The sequence below is a fragment of the Psilocybe cubensis genome, chromosome 1 (assembly GCF_017499595.1).
Source record: "Psilocybe cubensis strain MGC-MH-2018 chromosome 1, whole genome shotgun sequence".
NCBI classification, from domain to species: domain Eukaryota; kingdom Fungi; phylum Basidiomycota; class Agaricomycetes; order Agaricales; family Agrocybaceae; genus Psilocybe; species Psilocybe cubensis.
Genome location: NC_062999.1, coordinates 690,031 through 707,028, shown reverse-complemented (window position 1 = coordinate 707,028; position 16,998 = coordinate 690,031). Strand labels below are relative to the sequence as shown.

At 43.5% G+C, this 16,998-nt stretch overlaps 7 protein-coding genes across 7 annotated transcripts; 5 read left to right on the top strand and 2 right to left on the bottom strand.

Moving 5' to 3' along the window:
- Positions 1-590: 590 nt before the first annotated feature.
- JR316_0000199 (Putative voltage-gated potassium channel subunit beta) lies at positions 591-2,330 on the bottom strand (the record flags this gene model as incomplete). The annotated part of the gene is made up of 13 exons (XM_047886014.1): positions 591-635; positions 693-886; positions 938-1,076; positions 1,129-1,201; positions 1,253-1,288; positions 1,338-1,392; positions 1,443-1,497; positions 1,550-1,602; positions 1,664-1,677; positions 1,802-1,915; positions 1,972-2,057; positions 2,116-2,156; positions 2,216-2,330. 13 exons carry the CDS (start codon positions 2,328-2,330, stop codon positions 591-593), a joined length of 1,020 nt encoding a protein of 339 aa, XP_047753760.1.
- Positions 2,331-2,649: 319 nt separating this feature from the next.
- Positions 2,650-4,441, top strand: JR316_0000198 (Putative voltage-gated potassium channel subunit beta; the record flags this gene model as incomplete). Its single annotated transcript, XM_047886013.1, has 12 exons — positions 2,650-2,908; positions 2,966-3,006; positions 3,057-3,142; positions 3,192-3,305; positions 3,356-3,441; positions 3,497-3,549; positions 3,598-3,652; positions 3,709-3,763; positions 3,809-3,844; positions 3,898-3,970; positions 4,017-4,152; positions 4,203-4,441. The coding sequence occupies 12 exons, from the start codon at positions 2,650-2,652 to the stop codon at positions 4,439-4,441; spliced, it is 1,233 nt and encodes a 410-aa protein (XP_047753759.1).
- Positions 4,442-5,038: 597 nt separating this feature from the next.
- Positions 5,039-6,703, top strand: JR316_0000197 (uncharacterized protein; the record flags this gene model as incomplete). Its single annotated transcript, XM_047886012.1, has 1 exon — positions 5,039-6,703. The coding sequence occupies one exon, from the start codon at positions 5,039-5,041 to the stop codon at positions 6,701-6,703; it is 1,665 nt and encodes a 554-aa protein (XP_047753758.1).
- Positions 6,704-7,064: 361 nt separating this feature from the next.
- On the top strand, positions 7,065-7,904 carry JR316_0000196 (uncharacterized protein; the record flags this gene model as incomplete). The annotated part of the gene is made up of 2 exons (XM_047886011.1): positions 7,065-7,343; positions 7,398-7,904. 2 exons carry the CDS (start codon positions 7,065-7,067, stop codon positions 7,902-7,904), a joined length of 786 nt encoding a protein of 261 aa, XP_047753757.1.
- A 3,550-nt stretch (positions 7,905-11,454) lies between these two features.
- On the top strand, positions 11,455-12,267 carry JR316_0000195 (uncharacterized protein; the record flags this gene model as incomplete). The annotated part of the gene is made up of 2 exons (XM_047886010.1): positions 11,455-11,804; positions 12,240-12,267. The coding sequence occupies 2 exons, from the start codon at positions 11,455-11,457 to the stop codon at positions 12,265-12,267; spliced, it is 378 nt and encodes a 125-aa protein (XP_047753756.1).
- A 40-nt stretch (positions 12,268-12,307) lies between these two features.
- On the bottom strand, positions 12,308-14,049 carry JR316_0000194 (uncharacterized protein; the record flags this gene model as incomplete). Its single annotated transcript, XM_047886009.1, has 7 exons — positions 12,308-12,429; positions 12,477-12,852; positions 12,901-13,069; positions 13,122-13,374; positions 13,429-13,700; positions 13,750-13,926; positions 13,976-14,049. 7 exons carry the CDS (start codon positions 14,047-14,049, stop codon positions 12,308-12,310), a joined length of 1,443 nt encoding a protein of 480 aa, XP_047753755.1.
- Positions 14,050-14,750: 701 nt separating this feature from the next.
- JR316_0000193 (uncharacterized protein) lies at positions 14,751-16,998 on the top strand (the record flags this gene model as incomplete). Its single annotated transcript, XM_047886008.1, has 8 exons — positions 14,751-14,982; positions 15,037-15,093; positions 15,149-15,226; positions 15,273-15,583; positions 15,645-15,998; positions 16,056-16,295; positions 16,345-16,465; positions 16,514-16,998. The coding sequence occupies 8 exons, from the start codon at positions 14,751-14,753 to the stop codon at positions 16,996-16,998; spliced, it is 1,878 nt and encodes a 625-aa protein (XP_047753754.1).

Here is a 16,998-nt window from a genome sequence, read left to right as displayed (position 1 = left end):
TAGGGGCCGATTACGCAAATGATTGCCAAATGGGAGGCCGCCGTCACGCCATTCGCAAGACGTTCGGCAGCTTTCGCCGCATGGGTCTTTGTCAGCTGATACCTGGAGCTCCCAAGGCGCTTTCCAAAAGTCGAGGTTTTGTACAATTAAGTCTCCCCGGGTTCTGGAACACAGGGAACATGACATTGGATGGAATCGCTGAAATGATGATGTGAATTTTGGGAAGTATACACTGTCAGTTTGTGCAGTCATCAGTTGAAGTATGATTGACAAAAAGCGATGCACGCATTCCGAGTCTCCGTTCATCAGTACAGCGACGGGCCTTGTAGATCACAGTGTATTTGCAAACGAACACGGGTATCCTTTATGACACGCAGAAAAGGCATACGTCAAAGAGTCCATATCAGCAAATAGAACCAAATAGCCGTTCAGGGTCCCGGTCAGCATCCCTGGAACTAAGCTTACTGACAAATGTTTGCCGACAAATTTGTCTGCGTAGGGAAACTAAAATTTGATTCTATATGTCCACAAATTCTAAAGATGCTTGAGCATTGTCCTGTTATTTGCAAGGGATTTGCGGTCATAAGGAATCAGATTCGACCAAATCTATCCAGCAAGGGCCTTCCGTACGAAGGCTGAGTGGATACGTCAGGATGGTAAAAAAAGTACACAAGTCAGTAGGATAGACGTACTAAAGCCTCAGGCGCATTGTCCAAAATCTTATCGAGTTTGTGCAGAACCTCGGGCGTCAGTTTGGGGATAAGCTCGAGAGCCTTAATGTTGTCTGTAATCTGGCTAGACTTCGAAGCTCCAAGGATGACGGTCGCTGTGTTCGGATTTCTGGCTACCCATGCAAGTGCAAGTGTGGCTAGGTTAGTTTGAAGTTCTATTGAATAGTTTGATTAGGGCTGTTTCTGTGCAGTAGGCAATAACGTACCTTCTTGAGCGAACTTCATCAGTTCTTTGACTTTGAGCATGTTCTGCTTTCCTTGGGGGCTTTCGAGTTCCTTGAAAAGCCAGTCAAGCTCGTGTGCACTAGTTGACAAGCGAGAGTCGGCAGGGATCCCGTCAAGATACTATGTAGTGGTGGTTAAGAACTTGTGGAAATAACGCCAGAAAACTGCGGACCTTTCCTGTGAGGACACCGAACTGCAATGGTGAGAATACTGTGGTGCTCATGTGGTATTTCTTGTAGAGCGCCCTATAAAATTTTCATTAAAAGAAATATAGAATATAACGCAGGGTTAATTACGCGTATTCCTTCTCCGGACGTTCACGAGTTAACATGCTGAAGTCAAAAGTAAGAAAGTATCACAGCAGCATTCTATAGGACGTACTTGTGCTGGCATTGCTCAGCGATTGGGCCGATGAGGTGCAGTTTAGCAGCAATGTCTTCGGGAATAGGGATTAGAGATTTATACAGAAATTAGACCGAAACATACGGTGCGCTTCTTCGATTTCACGAGCACCCCATTCTGATGTGCCCCAGTAGAATGCCTGTGACGATTTAGCGGTCGCAATCCTATAAACCATGCCGGTGCAAACTCACCCAGCCTTGTTCAATCACATAGTTAAATGCTCGGACCGTTTCTTCCATCGAAACTTTATAAAGGCGAAATATCAATGCAACCGGCGCGGGAGAAAGTGCAGCATAAATACACACCGTGTGGATCAGGCCTGTGAGCAAAAATGATGTCGACATAGGTCAGACGCAATCTGGCAAGGGATTCCCGCGTTCCCTCAATGATGCTCGTATTGATTTTAATTTAGCTTCTTTGATGTTCTCGTGAGAATTGCTCACTGTTTGCGGGTGAGGCCTCCGTCGTTGGGGCTCTTTCGCCCGACGCCCCAGAAAAGCTTGGTGGAGATGACGAGGTCCGACCGACGTAGACCCAGCTCCCTGATGGAATATCCCCTTCGATTATGGGTAAGTTTCGCATATAACCTTTGAAATTACGAACAAGGGCGTACAAGACTTCCTCGCATTTTCCGTTCGCATAATTTTCAGACGTGTCGAACATGTTGATCCCGGCTTCAAAGGCTGTTTTGATAAGTTCCTGAACATAACCAATCCTCATGAATTTTGTCTTGATTCAATTGAAAAACTGACTATACCTTGGTGGCATCTTTGTCAAGACTTCCTCCCAAGGTCAACCCTTTACCGCAGAACATTTAATCAATAGATGACAAGGGAGTTGTAGAAATGATAACTTACATCCGCCAAAAGAGAAAACTGGAACACGAAGGCCACTCGGTCCAAGGCGCCGAAAGGGCATTCCCTTAGGGTCATACTCGCGTTGGACTGGCCAATCTTGCAGAGGTGTCGCCATTGTTATCGTAATTCGCAAAGGTTGTAGAAAGACAGATAATCGTAGATGATGAAGAAAGATGAGCAGCCTTTGCGGTACACATATCAATCTTCATGTGATCAATGGCGAATCTGACTTCCAACAGAATGCGAATTTTGTTGATAGGGGTCTTGGCGTTAATTATAGCGATGTGGCAAAGTTGCAGACGCGCAAAGCAATTTATGTCTCTTACAAGTTGTTACGCGTTCAGACATAGTCATGCGTTTTGGTCTTCCGTAGATGTGATAACTATCTATCGTAGACGACTCGTTTATTGGCTATCTTCCACAGAAAAAAATTGATGAGTCGGTCTCGGTCACGGAGACTCGAATACCCGACCCGTGCCCACAACCGGCAATCAGGCAAGGCCATAAAGTACCACTTCAAGCTTCAGCCCCTGTTGTTCGACTCCCAACTTCAATCGCCTTTCACATTCAACAGTATTAACGAAGTCATGACAGCGAAGACGCAGCCTTCGAAGGAATACAAAACAAATGGCATGCCATTTCGCCGTTTGGGACCAAGTGGATTGAGAGTTCCGTTATTCTCACTTGGAGGATGTTGGTATTTGGTTGGATTGTACAAGCTATCATGTATTCTAACTGCAAATGATACAGGGCTGACTCTGGGAGGCACCGTTGTTGGCGACCCGGTAAAGGTACTTAGTTCGGCTATCTACGCGTTCGTGATGCTGATATACAGTCACAGGAAATAGTCAAAACGGCCTTTGAGCACGGAATCAACATGATTGACACTGCTGAAGTGTACTCGCAAGGACAATCTGAAATCGAGATGTACGAGCTCCGTGTCACTGTGATGATTATATGTCTGATTGTTTCTCAGTGGCCGGGTCATTAAAGAATTGGGATACCGACGAAGTGATCTCATTATCACAACAAAAGTCTACTGGGGCGTTAGGTATGGAAGCCCGAATGACACTGGGTTGAGCAGGAAACAGTGAGTGTAGCTCGTTGCGGCTTCTAAGGCTTTCACGCTAATTGTAACAGTATCATCGAAGGAACTAAGGAATGCCTCGAACGACTTCAAATGGACTATGTCGATGTTATCTTTGCTCATCGTCCAGATAACACTGGTACTATGTTTGTATTCTATCGAGTTCCAGGTATGCTCATACAGACCTAATCAAGTGCCCATGGAGGAGGTGGTTCGCGCTTTCAACTACGTGATAGAACAAGGATGGGTGAGTTAAATTGCTATCATTTATTCCATAGATTCTGAGTACCTACAGGCATTCTATTGGGCAACATCAGAGTGGAGCGCCCGCGAGATTGAGGAGGCACATCGTATGTTATTTTAAATTCTTTTCAGGCGTGTTTGCTCACAATGTTTTATATCACAGACGTAGCGAGTAAATTTGGCTTGATTGGACCGATTGCGGAGCAGTGCGAACACAAGTGAGCTCGAATAATGCAGTCCTGACCTTGAATAACACCCTTTAGTATGTTCCATCGGGAGCGCCCTGAGGGTGAATACGAGTACGCACCTGTGGATTCGCTACTGCACATACGCTGATGTTAAATTTCTGCAGCCCAATCTATAAAAAATACGGCACGGGGACGACAGTATGGTCGGCTCTTGCTGGTGGTCTGCTAACCGGAAAGGTGAGTGTTTTATATTCCAACTAACAGCTGAGACTCAAAATATTAGTACAACGATGGTATACCGGAAGGGTCGCGTTTTGCTACCCACTCCTTTATGCAGAGCACTGTCAAGAGTCTGCAACGTAAAGAGGGTCAAGAAAAGATCCGCAAAGTTCGCGAGCTCTCAAAGTTGGCCAAAGAAGGTACTAAACCGCGGCTTTCGTTATTTATGCCGTGTTAACAAAATGCCCAGAGTTCAATACGACGGCTACTGCGCTGGCTCTGGCATGGGTGGCCAAGAACCCGAACACGTCGACTGTGATTCTCGGAGCATCCAAGCCTCAGCAAATCATTGATAATCTGAAAGCTCTTGAAGTTCTCCCCAAGCTCACACCTGAGATAATGGAAAAGATTGAAAAGATACTCGGAAACAAGCCAAAGGCGACGCATCCTCGAGGTAGGCCGCCTTTGGACAAGCTCGCAAAATTGTAAATGGTAGTATGCATCATCTGTAGTATTGGTTGTAATGTCAACGTGAATCATAGTCTGAATCTGCTTCTATTATGAGAACTGTTCAATCGAAGCGTCGCGGAGAAAGATTGAAAGAGAAAGAGTTCCGGAACGACCAAGCCACTCGATTGCAAGCTGGACCATCTCCGCTGTCGTCGTGGGGTGCAGTCTGAACGTAAGAGAGTTCCACAGACGTGGCCAATCCCATGCAATCATGCGCCATCGTTGACATACAGCCCCGAGAGGAAGAACGTCCTTGGGCTGGACACAAGGATGGTTGAATATTGTGGCCCCCGAGTCGAGTGGCTCGATGTAGAACTGAAAAATATGAGCCCGCACTTGGACGGGTGTTTGATCTGTCACATTTCTGGACTTTCCCTGGTGAAGCTGGGGCAAGGGTGTACATTCAGGCAGTGGAATAGGTAGAATAGGCATGGGTCTTGTTAGCTCTCGACTACTACACGGCTCCGCCAAAAAAAGAGTTCGGGCGGAGGTTAAAACTGACACGAAAAAATGAAAGTGACAAATGCCACAAAGGTTCACCGTATTACGCATATTCACTTTCACGTTCCCCTTCGCATGTCCACATTACCTATTCCACTGCCTGAAGGTACACCCTCGCCCCAGCTTCACCAGGGAAGGCCCAGAAATGTGACTGATCGAGCACCCGTCGAAGTGCTGGCTCATATTTTTCAGTTCTACATCGAGCCACTCGACTCGGAGGCCACAATATTCAACCATCCTTGTGTCCAGCCCAAGGACGTTCTTCCTCTCGGGGCTGTATGTCAACGATGGCGCATGATTGCATGGGATTGGCCACGTCTGTGGAACTCTCTTACGTTCAGACTGCACTCCACGACGACAGAGGAGATGGTTCAGCTTGCCATCGAGTGGCTTGGTCGTTCCGGACGTCTTTCTCTTTCAATCTTTCTCCGTGAAGACTTCGAATATTTCGAGACGAAAACCTCTGAACTTCTCATCCCTCTAGCGGACACTGTCTCTCAGGTCCTTCATCGTTGTCATTACCTGAGACTATCAGACCTAATGCCCTCCGTACTTTCTCATATCTCTGTGGTGCACCCCATTGATTCACCAACTGTTCTAAAAACATTGATTGTCGAATGTGATGAGAACTTATATAACATAACACCTCTCTTGAATTTCGGGACGGCAGCACCACTCGTTCTAACCATCGCATATATCAAGCTGGACCGCATTGTCATGGACTGGAACAATCTTACGGAACTTGTTGCATATTGTTTATATCTCGACGAAATCTTGCAAGTACTTGCTCTAGCTCCTAAAATTGTCAAACTCCATATTTTTATGGAGTTTCATTCTCAAGATAATCATAACAGACCCGTGGAATCCCGATCCTTACACTGTGCAAACTTACGAGACCTCTACTTGGATACCTTCGATCCATATAGAAGACCTGGTAGCGGTGAGATCGTTTCGACCTTTCTCAGGACCACTACACTCCCAAGCTTGACTACTTTTCGCGTTCAACATTCTCCCCCTTTTCCAACACTAGTTTTCCTGGATTTTGTTTGCCGTTCTGGTTGCACTATTACCAAACTCTCTCTTAATGAAGAGTGTATCTCGGTCGACGACCTTGTCATGCTTGCCAAAGGTCTTCCCGCAGTGACATCTTTTTCTTTTCATCTCTGTCCAGACGACTCCCATATACAGCTCTCGCCATTGCACGACCTGTTAAGAGTGTTCTGTTTGGATGACCAATTCCACGACCACGACGATGTTTTGTTTCCGAATCTAAAACATATCTCAGTAGGATCAATCAAACCGGTTCCCTGGGAGCTTCTTCCTGGATTAAAATGGAAATATTCCTATTGGCAGGATGGAACCCGTTCAGTACAACGAGGCCGACCGAATTTGGAATCGATCTTTGCTATTCACGATTTTGAAGATTCGCTGTATGTTGGCTCACGATTGGAGTACGCAGAGAAATACCATCCTCCAGAGAACTCTGACTCTGTCCCCGAGCAATTGATCCAGGATTGGGAAACCTTTTATAAACTCTGGCAGTTGACTGAAGACGTTTGTTTGACTGTTGGGATCTGGCCAGATGCTATGGCGTCAGACTATGCAGCAGATCTGTTTGCGCTGTCGTACAGGGTACTTCCAAAGTTTGTTGGAGAACCTCCGGAGTATATAAGGAAGTCATGGGAAGCAAAGAAATGGCCGATCTCCTGGACGATACCCAAGGATCAACAAAGATACTAAACATCTATTGTCTAGTTGTTTTTATTCAACGATGATTTATTTTCATCGGATAATGAGGTACTCATTTGTGTTTTGTTTAATACCATAAAGATGTGATTGGCAATTAATTAAGCTGTATATAAGGATGATTCTGTGACAAGATTTGCCCCCTATTTCTCTTGACCATATTCATCGTATCGTCCCTTCTCTTCTCTTTTGGGTTGGCAACAATCACTGTTAGATATTCCAACGTCAGGATTCAAATCATAGGCACACCGAGGCTTTCAAAGCCACTCCAATCCAGGCTCCTTTTTAACGCGCGTCCAACATCTCTTTCTCTCCTCTTAGTCTTCTCTTGCTCTCTTTTGCCTTGCGGTGGAAAATGCACTACTGCGACTGTGGTGACTACTTCTACGATTGGAATGCTTTGAAGGAACACTGGGTTCAGAGCCCCAGGCATGACTACTGCCAATACTGCAATGAACACGTTGGCCACATCCTGGACCACTACGAAGAATGCCACCATTACTGTGGTCCCTGCCGTCGAGTTTTTAGGAGTGAATTTGGTCTACACGAGCACCTTCGACAGTCGGAGCGACACCGCGATATGTACTGTGGTAGTTGCAGAAGGCTTTTCATGTCACCAAACAACCTCAACGCAGTATGTTTTTCTTTCAACGGGGATTGTAATATGACTCACTGAAACCATTGGCAGCATCTCAACTCGTCCATCCATCGCACGAAGGATGTGATATGTCCATTCAAATGCGGTGCCACCTTTGTCTCGAACTCTGCGTTGGTTCTTCACCTCGAGAATGGTGGATGCAAATCGGGCATTAATCAAACAATTATCAACCGCTATGTCCGTGAATACGATACGAACAACGTCATCACGGACCCCTCTCGCATGATCACTGGTGGATCCTCCGTTGGCGATATTACGTACATTGCCACGGAACGCTCTTGGAACGGATGTGGATACGAATGCGTTCTGTGCCACAAAGTCCACCACAGCCTTCTCTCTCTTAACCAACACCTTGCTAGTCCCAAGCACAAAGACAAGATTTACATTTGCCGTGGTCCAGATTGCAGCATGCGCTTCCCCGCCCTCAGCGGGCTCGTTCAACACGTCGAGAGCAACAAATGTGGCGTTGCGAGGTTCAAGTCTGTCCAAAATGCGATGAACAGCATGTTAGGCCAGGTCGGAAGAATCACAATGTGACAGGCTGCCTCTTCGTTATTCTAAATTTTTTCCGTGGTTTGCCTCTTTTTATTCCCTTGCCAGTTCTCTGAAGGCGACACCTTTAACTCTGCACTTACATATTTTGCGATGCCTCTAGATTACGCAATAGAGTACTTACTTTACAGTGCACAGTACTTGTAGTATGCCTTTTTTCAATCTCATCGAAAATTACTTTGATGCTTTCCTGCAATGTTGAGCGTTCAGCTTAGTACTTGAACATCCCACACGTTTAAAATCCTCTCAGGTATGACCCGCTCAGCGATACGAGATCTCGGAGGGGGTGTTTTATTATTCACTGCATTCAACAAAGGAGCATTTAATCAACTCGCCCGAAGATCTTGCGAATTTTGGAACGTCTGACTCACGGTGAAGTGACTCGGACTTCACGGCCAATCTAAGCAGTCTTGACTCATAAAAGAATACGTAGACAAAGAAAAATCTCTGCCGCAGTGCACATGCCCATGCCCGAGAGACGCGGCGAACCTGGATGATTCCAGAACAATGAGGGTGGTTCTTTTTATGACGGGATGCATCTTGGATTCTCTAAATTAATTACGTGTGGACAGTTGGGATGTGGATCTTCCGGCTCTACGTAAATTGATAGACGCGTGTTAACAGCATAGGAAGGATCCACCAAGTTCGGGCGCTAATCAGCTACCTCAACTTATAACCAGTCACTTTACGAAAATTTAAACTCTTTTCATCCAGGCGTACATTCATAGATCCCAAGGCCTCTTGGCTTGTACTTCAGAAACTCGGGACTCGGACAGAAGGTTGGGTATGACCGAGTGGTGGCAGTTCCTTCGTTTGCTGGGCGTGTGAAAAGATGGATCTGGAAATGTATAAAAGGCGGACTTTCCCCGTTTTTTTCTTTCCTTCCTCAACCACACCTGCAACGTATACACCCTAATTCTGCTGCCTTCAACAACCCATTTCCCTTGCCACAATACTTCAGATATATTTCTGTCCGATAGACCATCATACAGTCCACCCACCAAACACACTGGTCCAGAGTTTGTACTAACATAACGTACGCGTAACTGTAAATTGTTACTAGCAAAGTCCTGCGATATCAATTCAAACCACAATACCACATTTTGTGCATATAAAAGCACCTACTACTACTACAACCAAAGGCACTATACGTGACACTAAAGCATGCATAATTGCTGGCCCTGCAACACACCTTTCAACACATGGGCCGATCTCCGGCAACACTGGGTCGAGAGCCCATCGCACGAGTATTGCGGTTTCTGTAATTCACACGTTGACAACAGTAAGCAACACTACGAAAATCACCACTTTATCTGCGAGCCGTGCGGCTTAGCATTCCATAACCAATTTTTCCTCCACGAGCACCGCCGAACGTCAGAAGCCCACCGTGACAAATACTGCCCTGGGTGTAAAAGAACGTTTATTTCAGCGGGAAATCTTATCGCGCATATTAACTCATCCACTCACAAACCGAGGGATATCAGATGTCCATTTACCAAATGTAGAGGCGCCTTCGTTTCAAACTCAGCCCTGGTCTTGCACCTCGAAAACGGGAGATGTAGGTCAGGAATCAACCAACAGATGATTGACAATTACGCATGTCAATACGATACTGACAACCTCATTACGGATGCATCGCTCGTCGCCAGTGATTCCAGTGATGGGACTTCGGAAGGTGAGAGCATCGTCACATATTACGCAACAAATCAAGCTTGGAATGGCAAAGGGTACGAATGCTACTTCTGCGGTAGGACGTATCGTTCTCTCTATGCTTTAAATCAACATCTCGGAAGCGCCGCGCATAAGGAAAAGATTTATGTATGCCGCGGCTCCAAATGCGATAAACACTTCCCAACACTTAGCGGTTTGATTCAACACATCGAAGCTTCAAAGTGCCGCCTAACTAGGTTCAAGAGTATGCTAACCGCGATGGATAACTTATGGGGACAATTGAATAGGCTCAAGATGTGAGTATCTCAATCGTCGCACAAACATGTCAGCTTGCAGATGCTACTTTGATGTTTGCTTTATATTTGTAAAAGTCCAAGTGTTCCTCCCATCTTTCTCCTTAGTATGCCAGAGTCGTTGTCCAATTTCCGTTGATCAGACGTCCCTTTCAAGTCATTTAAAGCTCCTTATTTATTATACTGGTTAGTTCTCGACCTCCTGTAGCAATTTCCCTATTTCAATGCTTATCTCAACTATATACCCGAGTTTCTCCGTTTGTATCAGATTGTACAAATATTACATATGCCAGAATGACAATTATATTTATTAGATCTTCAAAATTTGGCCAGTCAAAGTTTCCTCTAGACATATCGCAAAGTACTGTTGAACCGTCCCAGGTAAGTCGGAGCCTTGGTAAATCGTAATTCATTGATACCACAAGTAGGATCAGCATTTATCAGTAAGCCTTCGACTTCCACAAAGAAATGCAAATTTAAATAATGTACCGAAGGGACTCAACTTCCGGATCAGGAAGCTTTAAGATTAGGCGCTCGTCAACTTTGGTTCAAAACTTTAGTCAACATATGATTGGGACATTTTTGTGCCTGCATATCCAATGCTATCATTGATAATTTTTAAAATTGCCTTATCGTTGACCCGAGTCCACATGTGTCCATCAATCTCCCGACGATAATGTTCTGTGAACCATCCGCTTTTCTTCCCTCATTGGCAAATTAGCGGGAGTGAAGTGCTTGTTCCTGGCTTTTTAGGAGTAAGGTATCTCAAATTCCATCCTTATCGTTTAACCAAGATGATAAAGGCATGCGAACGTGCAAGCCGAGAACCTATCTCGTCCTATTACTGTTGCCAAGCCAATGAAAAAAAAATTCGAGTCATCAATCTCAAATAAACCAAAGTCCGCTTTCCGGCCAGCGTGGGATTTTAATTATGCGATTTGGGGTATAAAAGAAATGCACCATCATTCACTTCAATCAAATCATAACTGCCTCCCTTTTACAACGTCCTCCACAAGCAAAACATACTAGGTCCATACGCAGCATAACCATGTCATATATAGTGCAAGAATACCCAGACTGCGAACGCTGCGACAGGCAATTCAGCACTTGGTCCGCGTACCATCGCCATTGTGCGAACTCACAAAGACACCACATATGCCACGACTGCAACATCGATTTTGCTACCTGGAAGGGACTCAAAGAACACTGGGTCCAGAGTCCGAATCATGACTATTGCCAATATTGCGATGAGCACCTCCAAATCGACGTCCGGGATCATTTTAGGCAGTCCCACATTTATTGCGACACCTGTAATCGAGTGTTCGAAAATGAAGTTGGCCTTCATGAACACTACAGACAATCTGAGCATCATAGACACCTTTATTGCGTCGAATGCAAGAGGTTGTTTATGTCTGTTAGCAACCTGAACGCGGTATGCTCTCTAATGGTGTAATGCTTCACATTCAATTGATTGACAATCGCAGCATCTTAATTCTTCTATTCATAAAGCAAAGGACATAAAATGTCCCGGCTTTGGGTGTGGAGCGGCCTTCGTTTCACAGTCCGCCCTCATGCTCCACCTTGAAAATGGCGCGTGCAAATCGGGCATAAACCGCGCGAAGGTGGACAGATTCGTTCGTGAAAACGACAGACACAACCTCATCACTGACCCATCTCGCATGATATGCGGGCCCTCCGGCTCCCACACGGAGACAGTGATTCACATAGCGACAGAGCTCTCATGGAACGAGTATAGGCAAGCCTGGGAGTGTTGCCTCTGCTATGCGACCTTCCGCTCGCTCAAGGCGCTGAACCAGCACCTTGCGAGTCCGAGGCACCAAGAGAAGATGTATATATGCCGGGAGCCAAGCTGCAACACACGCTTCACTGCGCTCAGCGGCTTTGTATGGAAAGCGAGACTGTCAAGCCTCAAAAGCCGTTGCCAAACATTCTCGGGTTGTCAAGCCGTGCACACTTGGCAAACTCTCGGCAAGCAAAGACTCCGTGCACCTAGTGCCGTCAAAAAAATAGCTAGAATTTAATAAGAGCAGGTCATCTACCGTAGTATACAATATATACACAATTTCTCCGCTACGTGGTGCACATATAAAGAACATCCATGCAAAAAAGCAGGGATGTGGTGCTCCCGCGCAGCTTGTGCGCCGTTTTAACCCCTGTCGGAGTTTGATAGGAGTCAAAATATGAATGGCGTGAGCGGTCCGCTAGTGGCGCCCGTGGGACTTGGTGTAAAATAGCTGCTTTTGATTGCACGCAACGTGAATAACCTTTCAAGAGGCCTACTCTCTTTCATAGAAAGACTTTATAGTACTGTATTGTGCTGATATAAACATAATAGACCGTATAGTGTAGTTTGTACCAAGTAATTATGACTTGAATTGAGAGTATTATATATAGTAACTTTTTTTATATCAGTACATCCTCGCCCTCGTCTTCCTCGTTTTCATCATCTGTAAACTGAGCCTCATCAATTTCTAGCTCTCCATCATTCTCGTCCATTGCATCAAGTATCCTATAATGCTCGTTATCTAGCAAACAATCAGATATAAAGAAAAGATATTTTGGTAAAGCATACCTAGCCCATGACCATTATTAACCCCACCCATGTAATAGGTTCCATCACTTTTGGAATTGTCTATCCCACCAAACAGATCTCTTCCTTGAGGCTTGAAAGAATTCTCATCGTCTTCATTGTCTTGTAGCTCCATTGCCTCGATATAAACTTGACATTCTTCAATAAAGTCCACAGCATTGTCAAGATTTTCAAAGCGATAGAGAAGTTCAGAATACACCTCCCATATATTCTCCGAAGTAAGTACTGGACTTTCCATACTTTGGTAAAGTATATCAGCATAGTGCTTGAACTCTGGTGGGACTAGTTGAAAGACTGGGTCCTCTGGAGGTGCAAATATTTGTCTGACTTCATCAATAGCTTCCTGGCTAACCTGAATCTACAGCATTTGTTAATACTGGTTATAGAAAAATTTACAAACAAATACCTTGAAGTCCAAACATCCATATCTTTCAGGAAACAGATGTATATGTTGAGGAATGCCATGTGGAAGTATTTTATTTCGGTCAGATCGTTTTTGGGTATTGTTGACCATATCTGTCCATGCATCAAGCTCAACTTGAAGAAAAGGAATAAACAGATATCTAAACACAAGGCTTTTGAGAAGGTATAAGTAAGATATGGAAATTAAGATTTTAACCAGCTTACAGATCAAGAGGACGTCCTATGTCATATAAACCATTGTTAACTCCATAATCCAATAAATCTTCAAATCCTGGAGTAAAGCGACTGCGAAGTTGAGACCAGGATATTTCAGGTTTTATGTTCTTTTTCTTGCGCATCCAGCGATGTTGAATTGTACCAATTAGCCTAGGGTCGTGCATATGTCGCAGAGTGGTTTGGGCATTTGCAATCCCATAGTTTTCAGATCCAGGATCGCTTTGAGTAATAAGGGGAATGCCTGCAAAATATAACAATTAGAATTAATTATCAAACAGTTTGGAACAAAGCTTACACTTGTTCTTCTCAACAACATTCAAATAATAAGAAGCAATTAACTTTGGATTGCTATTTGTCCACCAAATCTTGTACCAATGAATATATCCGTCAAATGGATCACCTCCATTGTGCAAGGCAAGCCCAAACCGTTTCCACTTATCATGCTGATCAACGGCAATTATATCATTGACTCCAGCTGCCCAAAATCGCCTACGACGCAGACGACGTGCTTTGCGTTCTCGAATAAGCTCTGGCTCATATACTCGGAAGTAGACAACAATTAAATCGCTATTTTGATTGTCATTAAAAGCAATATATAGGTATAATGAGCATTTACCGTGGTACAAGCATTCCATAATGATGAAATAAAAGGGACCCCATATCACGAGCACCAGCCTTTGGAAAGCGTTTTCTAAGTGCAACCATGCTTTCTTTGATGCTTTCCACCGTATGACCTTGTTGTCTTGCAGAGAGCAAACCTAATCTTCGACGTATGGCCTTGTATGAAGTTAGACTAAAATAGTTAGCATATATATTATGTGTAGTTTAAGGTGAATACATACCCAATGCCATAGATAGCTCTGTCAATGTGCTCTTCTTGAAGTAATTTTACTACTTCAGTGTCGGGCTTGCGCATTTTCCAATACAGAAAAATGTGAGGTGCAATGTCCTCAATAGGCGCTAGTTACAGGCATGTCAATATTGTTCACCCTTATAACTTAAACATTTACTCACGAAGTGGCTTAAACTGGTTTTTTTGCGGCATGTTGCACAATTTTCTGTCTTAAAAGCATTGTCTTTTATAGGATTTCAATGAATAACTAAAGACTCTACTCAAATATTACAGATTGTATTGAAAGAATCAAACAATGTACGACCACCTACTATTGTCCATTTAATTTCAAATGAAGGATTTCAAATTCCATAAAAATCACAACATTATTGCGAGAGGATGATGCTTATATTTGCTATTATAGCCAATAAAGCTCTAATTCAGATTCTAGCGCTCGTCATCTCATAGAATATGGTAAATTTACCAAGACTTAATTTGTTCTCGACCTATAAACCATGTCTAGAATCAATAACTAGACCTTTAATATTTCATATGTTTGAAATAAATAGTAGGAATAAGGGAAATTGTTGTGTCAGATTGCAGAATAATGGCATGCAAATGATAGATTGCAGAACAATAGCATGTAAATGATAGAGAATTACGTGAAAATAGTTAATATTGTCAAGATATTTTCCTAGAATGGTGTAATCTGAAGTTAGTTTAAATATATCTAGTGCATTCATTGCGAAGTTTGTCCATTTTCATTCCCCATATCAACCAATTCTATGTCTTCTGGTAATCTTCACATTAGCACCCAGTTTACTGAGGATGTTATTGCAAGAACACCATCTAAATGCGAGCGTCCTAGCTGTCAGGCCATTATTCAAGTTGGAGACCAGCGCATCTATTTGGCCTCTCAGAATCCGAATGTTTCTGGCAAATATGTGTGTAAAGCTTGCTTTGACCACTATGCTAGAAAAAGTGTCACTTTGGCCCGTGTAGTGCATGAGGATTCCGGTAAGTCTGACTTTAACTTTGATGCTATGTTTTGGGCGCTTATTTATATACTAGCATCATCAACCTCAATTCAAATGAAACAGAGAGAGGAAAGCAATGCTGTTGCATCTGGTATATGTCCTTTTATATAATTCTAAGATTATCACTTATTATATCCACTTATTAGCCAAACTCACTCCCGTTTCTGCAAGACTTATTAACATATCAGATGTTCAACAAATGATTAATGAAGGGCAGCGTAAAGGTATGCTTTGATATTCTCATATTATTATTTATACTAATAAATTTAGGAGCAAATACACCTCAAGGCCGTGTTACTCCTATGCCGCCTTCTTCTTCTTCCGTTGTTGGAGGGCCAAATATCCACAATCCATCTTATTTCCAAAACTTTTTTAGTCACCATTCTACACCATCTATTTCGGCTTCAGGATACTCTGCTTCTCATGCATTATATGCTCAAGAGCACAAGCGTTGGTCAACTGCAGCTTATAAAGGATCTCTTGCTCCTGGACAAATTCCTGTAAATGCACAAACAAAGGCAATGGTTCCCATTGTTGCTGGTGTTGGGTATGAGCTTCTTTTAGGGAAGACTGAACAAACGGTCAGATTTATCACTTTATTAAATGTTCATTTAGTAATTTTACTTTCTAATATTACATTAGGGAATTAAGGAAGGTATCTCTGTGGACTATGGTCTAACTCCGCAAGAACTTGCACAAGCAATTCGGTCCTGTGTAATCAAACCTCTGACCAAGCTTTTTCCCGGGTTTCCGTGGGACTTTTCCAAGTCCCGTGTCCGAGAAACAGCAATTTGGCAAGATATTCTGGCAAATAGGGATCTAACTGAGCCTTATTTCCAGGGTCGATTTCTCAAAGCAAAATCGGGAAAATCTGCTGCTGGTACCTACACATTTTCTCCCCCAAACAAACCGGTTTCCTTCATAGTCATTATTGACCGAAATCAATGGATCGAGGCAGAAAGAATGACACAAGATTCTGATGCTGCATATGTCCCTGTATGTTTACAATTCTTTTAAATTGCTATTAAACCCACTGATTAAGAGTTTTTGCAGGAACCTAAAAGGCTTATTGAATCCGTTGCTTCTGACTCTTCTGAGAAGCATACACATCAACATGATCATGCGTTTCCACTTACCCGGAAACGTAAAGAACTTGCTAGTCCCCATTCAACTACAGACAATTCTGATATTCGAAAGCGCAGAGAACCTGCTAATTCCCATCAGACTATAGATACCTCTGATGCATTTTCTACTCTATCATATGTTGAAGACGAGTATTCTTTTGATAAAAAGGTTAGCAATATTTTTGGGCAGTAATATTCACTAACTTATATATATATAGAATCAGAACAACACAAACAACACCGGAGAATCCGTTCAGTTCAAGTCATTGGATGCAAATGAAGTTACACGTGGTTTGCTACTTGGTGGCCAACAAAGTGTGTTAGAGTTAAAGCAACGATGTATGTCCAATCTTATTAAAGATGACAGCTTTCTAATGTTTTTTCTAGTTGATGCGATCCGTATTGAATCCATACTATGCTATCCAATTGTCTTTACACCTTTTCACGATCTTGGAAGCAACAATCAGTCCTCGATTATAAGCAGCAAAGGGTATTTTGCTCAATTATCCTTCAACGACCACACAGACTTTATTTCAAAAGGTGGATTCAAAACAGCACATAGTGCCTTGTTGGAATGGACATCTGCAAGTCCTTCTGGCCTCCTTGGATCATGGTTGACGTCTCCAATCTCTATTGCTATGAAGCGGCTATATACCCAGAGAAAGGATCCTAAAACTGGCGCTATGGTTCTCAAACGGTTCGCATATGCCGATGAAAGCATCAAGACTTTGATGGAGGCCACTTCTCTCGCCTATGCAGACTCTATTTTACAATTTGCATACGGTTTTATTAACAACTTTCTCAATAAGCAGGGCAGCAATCTCAGGGTGGCATGCAATATTGTACCTTACCATATGTTAGAGTGGTTATGA